This window comes from Herpailurus yagouaroundi, unplaced genomic scaffold (assembly GCF_014898765.1).
Source record: "Herpailurus yagouaroundi ecotype Mexico unplaced genomic scaffold, PumYag 100, whole genome shotgun sequence".
Classification (NCBI taxonomy): Eukaryota; Metazoa; Chordata; class Mammalia; order Carnivora; family Felidae; genus Herpailurus; species Herpailurus yagouaroundi.
Genome location: NW_024412391.1, coordinates 539,378 through 548,429, shown reverse-complemented (window position 1 = coordinate 548,429; position 9,052 = coordinate 539,378). Strand labels below are relative to the sequence as shown.

The window sequence follows — 9,052 nt, the reverse complement described above, 5'->3', positions numbered from 1 at the left end:
CCCCCCCCCCGCCCCCGGAGAGTGTGGGAACCGACCCTGGGCGGATCCCCCAGAAGCCCCCTCTGTTCCTGGCCTGCTTCTCGACCGGGTTCTGACAAGTTAGCCGGGAGCTGCTCCGTTGTGTTGGATCATTTTTCAGCCTTAGGTCTCCAAACCTTCCAAAAGCAAATTGGGCCTGGGGACGCTCTGAGCTTCCGCTGTCGGCCCTTGTCTCCTCCTATGGGCCCGGAGGAGTCAAGCCTAAATCTGCTCAGATGGATGGCTTTGATGGAAACATCGCCTCTTTCTTCTGCAGGGCCTGGCATTCAGGGCCCTGTTCCCCTTTATCCCAGGTCACCGAGCGATTCCCTGGAAGCTGTGGGGTGTTCCTCTGTGACGGTCACAGCTGCTTAGAGTTAGGGCAGTTGGCATGCCTGTCCCTAGCCTGCCCGGGTCACCCCTAAGCAGCAGGCCACCACGTTGCCCAGCCTGAGGGCCTCTTCAGCAGCAACAGGGAGAAAGGAAAACGATACGTCCTCCCATCGCACATGTAAGGAGAATTGGCTGTCATCCCTGCTGTTGTCCATTATTAAGCCCTGGTTGCTGCTATGGTATGGGGCTGGTTCCCAGGTCACCAATGAACTGTGACCACCCCCTCTTGGTCACAGGGTTTAGCTCCCAACTTGTACCCAGGGGGCCTCACCTTCTGGGGGCAGAGCTGCACCCTGGGGTGCCCCTCCTCCAGGAAGCAAGGACGGGACTGGGAAGTCTCCTCTTCCTCTTAGGCACGTCCTCTTCTCCCCTCGTCAGTGAATGTCTTCTGGCGAGCCTATTTTCATTTTAGAAAATATGAATAAGTAGTTGTGTATGGAAAAAAGACTGCCCTTCAGCTCACTCACTGGGGCTCTCTGGTGGCTCCTTGGGTCACAGCCCTGCTGGGTACGGTGGCACTTTTCTCAACTGTGTTTTTGTTCCCTGCGGCACCTAGAGCTGCCCCATTTGGCGGTGAAACCAGGTGCCGTAGAATGACCACCACTTCTCCGTGCCTCAGTTCCATCATCTCGAAGGCGGAGATAATGATTCTTGCCCCAACCTGCTTAGAGATGGCTGGGAAGATTAGGGTCAGATGACTTACAAGAAAATTCTTACTCTGAAACAGAAAGCACTAGGCAACTCCAGAGAGAGAGTTCATCACTAAGTCTAGCCCCTGAGGAAAGCGGCTGTTCTGCGAAAGCGATATGTGACATTGTAGGCGAGGCGGGGGGGGGGGGGGGGGGCTGTCCACAGCCATGACCTGCCAAGGGTCGAGGTAGGTGAACCAGTGACCATGGCAGGAAATGGGAAGGTTGGCTGGGCTGTTTGAGCTGTCACTGGGGACATTAACGAACACCGTGGCCTGGAGGGTGGGGGCATGGCGGAAGGGCGAGAATCTGAGGCATTTGATTCGTTGTTTCCTGTTGTCAGGCCCCACTCCCCACTCACATAGGGTCTCATCCCAGGCTGTCACTTTCTCGCTCCACACACAGGCTCAAGAATGGGACATGGATGCCCGGCGACCGATGCCTTTTCAGTTCCCGCCCTTCCCAGATAGGGCACCCGTCTTCCCTGACCGCATGATGAGAGAGCCCCAGCTGCCCACAGCAGAGATCTCGCTCTGGACCGTGGTGGCCGCCATTCAGGCCGTGGAGAGGAAGGTGGATGCCCAGGCCAGCCAGCTGCTAAATCTGGAGGGGCGGACGGGCACCGCCGAGAAGAAGCTGGCGGACTGCGAGAAGACGGCCGTGGAGTTCGGGAATCACATGGAGAGCAAGTGGGCCGTGCTGGGGACCCTGCTGCAGGAGTACGGGCTGCTGCAGAGGCGGCTGGAGAACATGGAGAACCTGCTGAGAAACAGGAACTTCTGGGTGCTGAGGCTGCCGCCAGGCAGCAAGGGGGAGGTCCCCAAGGTACGTAGTGGTCCGCGCGGGCAGAGATGGAAGCGAGGACCCGTACATGTGAACAACTCTTGATTTCAAATTGCCAGTCCTGCCCATGAAACTCTCTGGCTCCCCCATGTGGGATTTCAGTTTCTCTTAAAGCCTGCCTCCACTTAAACAACCTAGTCTTGAATTTTCTAGCTCCGTGAGGCTGCCCTCTACCCCTTGCCCGCGGAATCCGTGTGCTGCTTCTCTCTGTTGGCCTTTCCTGTCACCTTTCCCAATACCCCAAGGTACCTGGGTGTCTGCAGACTCCTGCAGCTCTTCACTGCTTGGGGTTTCCCCTTGGCACCTACAGAGGACCATGAGTCATTGGTTATCTTTGGATGAACTTATCCGAGCGTGGCTGAGACACACCCTAAACCATGCTAACTGGAATTGCTAGGAAGTTGTGACCGTCCCCTCTGTGGGCCCCTCTTGCAGCTCAGAATTCATGCTCCATCTCCCCCTTCCATTCGCTTTCCCACTGTCCCTCTGGATCCTCAACATAGCACGGTCGATCGATGACCCTGCCTTCTGGTCCACTGAGAAAATGGGAGTCCCCAAAAGAGATGCACGTGAAGCCACCACGTTCATCCGATGCTGCCTCGGGCCTGCTGCCTTCCCTGTTCCTGCAGCCTTACTGGCCCACCCTTCACCGACCCCGGGGCTCACTCTGGCCTTCTCCCCCTTTCTCCTCTGGGTCGTCCACTCCCCCCTCTACTGGTTGCTCTAGACATCTTCGAACATTGCCTGTCTCTGTCATGAAACCGTCCCTAGACCCTGCCTCTCCCTCCAGCCCGTGCCTCATTTCTCTGCTCCTCATTAGAGCGGAATTCCTTAACCGAGTCATCAGTATTTGCTGTCTCCAGTTCCTTCTCTCCCTCCCCCTTTTCATCCTTTTATTATAGAAAATTCAAATATACACACAAGTAGATAGAATAGTGTGATGAACTGTCCTGTGCCCGTCATCCAGTTTTTTTTTTTTTTTTTTAAATTTTTTTTTAATTTTTTTTTTTGAAGGGGGGGGGGGGGGGGGGAACACAGCGTGAGTGGGGGAGGGGCAGAGAGAGGGGGAGACACAGAATCCAAAACAGGCTCCAGGCCTGAGCTGTCAGCACAGAGCCCAGCGCAGGGCTTGAACTCACGAGCCATGAGATCATGACCTGACCTGCGGTTGGACCCTTAACCAACTGAGCCACCCAGGTGCCCGTCCTTTGTCCAGTTTCAATGGCTGTCAGCCCTTGGCCCGTTTCCTCTAAATCCCTACCCACATCCCCTCCCATTTTATTTTGAAGCCAGTCTCAGATATCAGTCTTTTTTTTTTTTTTTTTTTTTTTTTTTTTTAAATATTTCAGTCTACAGCTCTAAAAAGTAGAGTCTTTTTCTGAAATAATGTCTCAATATTGCTACCACCACAAAAGCCTCAGCCCACTCAGACATCCAGTCAGTGTTCACATTTTCTGGTCTTCCAAACATGTTATAATTTGTTTTCTATTAATTTGTTTGGATCAGAACTTAAGAAGGTGCTATTTTTTTTTTAAGTCTTTTAAAATCTGTCAGTTCCTCCTTCGTCTCTTTCATTTTTCCATGAAAAGTGTCTGTAGAGGGGCACCTGGGTGGCTCAGTTGGTTAAGCATCTGACTTCGGCTCAGGTCATGATCTTGTGGTTCGTGAGTTTGAGCCCCATGATCCCCTGTGCGCTGATAGCACAGAGCCTGCTTTGGATCTTCTGCCTCCCTCTCTCTTTGTACCTCCCCAGCTCTCTCTCTCTCTCTCTCTCTCTCTCTCTCTCAAAATAAATAAACATTAAAAAAAAAAAGTGTAGAAGAAAGTAGGCCGTGTGTCCTCCCAAGTTTTTGACTGTCTGGATTCTGCCTCTGCGTCCTCCGTGGTCTCGTTGAACGTGTTCCTCTATTCTCAGTATCCCAGTACCTTGGTAATTGGATCATTCTCCCTGGAACCTCTGCCCACCAGGCTTTTGCTGTCACCTCTCCATCCTGTTCGTCTTGCCAAAGCCTTCATGATGTCCACAGTCAGTTCTGTCTTCGTCCTCTCTGCCCCGAAGGTGGCAATGCATACAGTAAGCCACCCCCTCCTTGAAACACCTTTTCACATGGCTCCCAAGTCACCTCTCTTGATTCTGCTCCTATCTACTCGTGACTCCTGCTCAGTCTTCCGCACTGGTTCACCTCCACTTCCCGACCTCTTCTGTTTGGAGAGGTCCGGAGCTGGGTGTTGACCTTTGACTCATTATCTACGCTCCCTCCCTCATGATTTCATTTCATCTCAGAGTTCTGAATGCAGCCTGTGTGCTGTCGGCTCCCGAATGCAGTCTCCCCCTCCCACACTCTCTCTCTGTCTCTTGCCCAGACTTCCTTCTTAAATGCTAGATTCACATGTCTACCTGCTAATCCAGTGGTATTCAATTAGTATCTTAGATTTAATAGGACCAAACTGAACTCCTATCTTCTGCCTGAAACCTGTTCTAACCGAATCATCCTCGTCTCCATGGAAGACGACTCTACCCTTCCAGGTGTTCAAGCCAAAAACTTTGGGGTCACGTTTGCTTCCTTTCTTTCTCAACCCTCCTTCCAATAGATTGGTAAATGCTGTCTGCCTGACTCTTCTTCAAAATACTATCCATGGTCTAATCTCTGGTTTCCATCTCCACTGCTCCCACCATCATCTGGTGGGAACCTCCGTCGCCATGGTCTCCTGCCTGGTCTCCATCCTCGTCCCTCACCCTGTACAGTCTGTTCTCAGCAGAGCAGCCAGAGCGATCCTTCAAAAATATAAACCAGTTAGTGGCACCTGGGTGGCTGATTTAAGCCTCTGGCTTTGGCTCAGGTCATGATCTCGAGGTCCGTGAGTTCGAGCCATGAGTAGGGCTCTGTGCTGACAGCTCAGAGCCTGGAGCCCGCTTCAGATTTTGTGTCTCCCTCTTTCTCTCTCTCTCTCTCTCTCTCTCTCTCTGCCCCTCCCTCAATTGTGCATGTTCTCTCTCTGTCTCTCAAAAATAGACATTTAAAAAAATTAAAAAAAAAAATCAGTTACTTCTGCTTAAAACCCCCAAACGGCTTCCCTCTCATGCAACATAAAAGCCCCTGTTCCATCAGGAGCCCTCTCTCCAGCTGCACCTTTCTGACCTCCTCTCCCCTCCGCCCTTCCTGTCCACTCCTTCCCAGCCACGCAGTCTCACCTCAGGGACTTTCGTCCACTAGCAAGCTCCCTCCCTGAGTACCTACCTGGCTTCCATCCTTCCAGGGGTCTGCCCTTCCATGCCCCTCCCCCCAAACAAGAAAACCACGCCCCCCCCATCCCTACATGCTCTTTTCCCTGTCCCTGCTCTGTGCCATTGGTCACCTTAAGTATGTACTTCCTTTTTTTTTTTTTTTTTTTTTTTTTTTGTCCCCTTGGATGGTTTTCTCTGACTGGAATGTCATTTCTGCATGGTTCACTGCTGTGTCTCCTTGCCTATAGCTGTACCTGACTTTAGTCAGTATTCTAAAAGTATTTGCTGAGTGACTCTGTCCAGCTGGAGAGCTCCCACCTCCAAATAAGGGATTGGGTCTCCTCTGTCTCCATATCTGCTGAGGCAACCAAGGCAGTGACTTTGCCAGCAGAGTGGCGTGACGGCAATTTATTGCGGGCTCCTAGAACTGAGTTGTAAGAGTGGTTTGGTTCCTCCCGCGAATACCCCCTCCTGCTGCGGCCACAGACGCTCCTTCTCAGTGTGGTTTGGCACACTGCTTATCTGGCCCAACCGGCATCTCTTCACACACTGCCCTTTCCCCTTCTCCGTGCCGCATGCTTTAACCCGGCTCCGTGGCCTCTGGTGGCACCTTTGTGTGTTCTGTGCATCGGATCGGGCGTTAGGCGTTCCAAGTTGACATATGCCCTCGCAGAACGATGGGATGGGTATGGGGTCTGGGATCAGAGGACTAGGGTGTGAATCTCGGCTTTTGCCACGTACTGTCTTCCTACACCTGCTGAAGTCTGTTTTTGGTTGTCGCGGAGCCTCCTCAGTCCCTCTTTTGAAAGAAGTGAAGGAGAAGTAAATGATTCTGTAGGTAAATGCCCAGCTGGTCCTTCTGAGTTTCAGTATTCTCATGGGAAATGAAAATGATGATACGTGTGTCGCATGAATTGTGAGGATTCATTGATTTTGTTGATGGGACAACACTGTGTAGCTCCCTGTGTGTTAGTTATCTGTGGCTGTGTAACAGATTACTCCAAAACTTAGCGTATTTACCATCTTGTGCTTTCTGTGGGTTAGGAATTTAGGGAGTTTGGGCTGAGTGGGTCTGGCTCAGAGTCTCATGAAGTTATAATCCAGTTTATGGTCACCTGAAGGCTCGGCCGAGGCTGGAGACCCTGTCTCCAGTATGGCCCACTCACTTGGCTGATGGCAGGAGGCCTCAGTTCCCCACCATGTGGACCTCCCAACACGCCTGTTGTGTCCTCACGACATGGCAGCTGTCCCCCAAGACTAAGTGACCCCAGAGAGAGACCGGCGCGGAGCCGTAATGTCTTTTATGACCTGGTCTCAGAAATCGTACACATCGCTGCTTAATTTGTTAGAAGTGGGTCACTGAATCTTCTGCCCACACTCAGGGGGAGGAGAATTGGGCTGTACTTTTGGAAGGGACTGTCAAAGAATTCGTGGGCCTATTGTAAAACCCACGCCCGTAAAGCACCATGAGAAAGTTAATTAACGTTGCTAGTAATAGTTAGAATTCATCGTGTACTCTTGGCCATGCTAAATGCATCTGCTTTGTCAGATCCAAGGAAGGCTGTTGTCTCTCAGATCCTCTGTGCCTTTTGGGTTCTATTGTGTCTGTTAATTGGCCGACAGATAATTCACAGATAGTCTTTTCTGTCTAGCCAGACTGTAGGCTCCCTGTAGTCTCCGGCCATGTCTCAGACTGTATCCTGGCCCAGGGAAGTTTTTATGAAGGGATATCTATTTCCGACCCCGAGAATATGATTCCAGAATTGTGACTCTTCATAGAAATGATGAAGTGAGGCCGAGGAGTCGGCCTGTTGGAAAAGAGAATGAACTTGGTTTTGGATACGTGTAGTTTGAGGTACCTAAAAGGCGACTGAATGGAGCCACTCAGAGGGCTGTGGAAATCTGAACTCTGAAGGCAACAAGGAAAGCCGAAGAGTGTCATGTGCAAAGAGGTAACCACTGAGGTGGTGCAGGGGATGAATTTGCCGAAGAAAAAGCGAAGGAACAGGGAAGGGGAAGGGCAGAGCCTTGGGGTTGGGGGAGGAAGAGGAAGCAGTAAGCTGTGGTGGGCGGGAGGAAGCAGAGTTGTGGAAACCAACAAGGAGAACATTCCAGAAAGGCGATCTGCCCTTTCAAAGAGGTCTGAAAGGGTGAGGGTTAACAAGAGGCCACTGATGACCATCCAGGGTGTGGTTTCGGAGTGTGAGGGGTTCATAGCCGGATTGTAAAGGGTTAAAGGAGGCATGGGTTGTGGAGAAGAAAGTGCCGAGTGTATTTCAAGCGAAGAGGGAGGGTAGGGTCTCTTGACGCGGCAGAGTTGGGTTCATCTTAGGTTGGGTGACCCACACGGGAGAGCCTGGGATGTCAGAGAGAAAAGATTGTTTGGGTTGAGTTTCCCGGGCAGGAGATGGAGGAGAAATGAGGGGCACGTTAGCAGGAGGGTTGACTTGGTGAGACCAGCAGCTGCCTGTGATCAGAATCTGGGACCGACGGGAGGAGGGAAGAGTTTGAAAGATGCCTCTCAGGGAGCGCAGCAGATGCCAACAAGATCAACTAGAGGCTTCCAAAGCAGCCTTGGGACAAGTGGCACGAATGTATGGTGGGTGTCACCTGCAGAATTTTGTGACTTTTGTCTAGCAGCAGGAAATTCAAATGCGGAAAGTGGTCTGTGCCGGTTTTCCCAGGTTGGGGATTTGCCGAAGTCTGGTGGAAGATCCAGGAAATTAGGAATTCTGTTCTGTCTCTAAAGATGGGTGATGCGTGAGCTATCACTCAGCGGGTGGCATATAGGTGTGCAGGATGCCCATGAGGTTGTGAGCACCTGATGTGAGAGCAGACAGTTCTGTCCTTTTTTTTTTTTTAACGTTTATTTATTTTTGAGACAGAGAGAGACAGAACATGAACGGGGGAGGGTCAGAGAGAGGGAGACACAGAATCTGAAACAGGCTCCAGGCTCTGAGCTGTCAGCACAGAGCTTGACGCTGGGCTCGAACTCACGGACCATGAGATCATGACCTGAGCCGAAGCCGGCCGCTCAACCGACTGAGCCACCCAGGCACCCCTCTGTCGTTTTTGTTGTTTTTTTTTTAACGTTTATTTATTTATTTTGAGAGAGAGAGAGGGGGCATCATGTGTGAGAGTGGGAGAGGGGCAGAGAGAAATAGGGAAAGAGGAATCCCAAGCAGGCTCTGCACTGTCAGCATGGAGCCCGACAAGGGGCGTGAACCCACGAACCGTGAGATTATGAGCAGAGCAGAAAACAGATACTTCACCAACTGAGGCACCCAGGTACCCCCAAGACATTTTTAATTTATATAAAGCTTCTGCCCACTCACTGAGCTGGGCACCAGCGGGTCTGGTGTTTTTGCTTTTGTTTTTGTTTTTTTGAGAGAGAGAGAGAGTGCATGAGTGGGGAAGGGGCACAGAGAGAGGGAGACACAGAATCTGAAGCAGGCTCCAGGATCTGAGCTGTCAGCACAGAACCCGACATGAGGCTTGAACTCGTGAACTGCAAGATCATGACCGAAGCCAAAGTTGGACGCTTAACTGACTGAGCCACCTAGGTCCTCTCTTTTTTTCTTTTTTTTTTAATGAAAGTTTTTTTTTTTTTTTTAAGTTTATTTATTTGAGAGAGAGAGAGAGAGAGACAGCACCAATGGGGGAGAGGCAGAGAGAGAGAATCCTAAGCAGGCTCTTTACTGTCGCTGCAGAGCATTATGTGGGGACTTCATCCCACGAACTGTGAAATTGTGACCTGAGCCAAAACTAAGAGTCAGATGCTTAACTGACTGAGCCACCCAGGGGACCCTAGACATTTCTTCTTCTTCTTCTTCTTCTTCTTCTTCTTCTTCTTCTTCTTCTTCTTCTTCTTCTTCTTCTTCTT

General features: G+C 51.1%; 1 protein-coding gene across 1 annotated transcript in view; it reads left to right on the top strand.

Annotated features, from left to right (window-relative positions):
• The window catches only part of ZNF282 (zinc finger protein 282), a 26,343-nt gene that overhangs the window by 754 nt on the left and 16,537 nt on the right, over window positions 1-9,052 (top strand). The window contains exon 2 of the mRNA XM_040473054.1: window positions 1,506-1,925. Coding sequence (XP_040328988.1) covers window positions 1,506-1,925 — 420 coding nt within the window. The remainder of the gene's footprint in view (window positions 1-1,505; window positions 1,926-9,052) is intronic.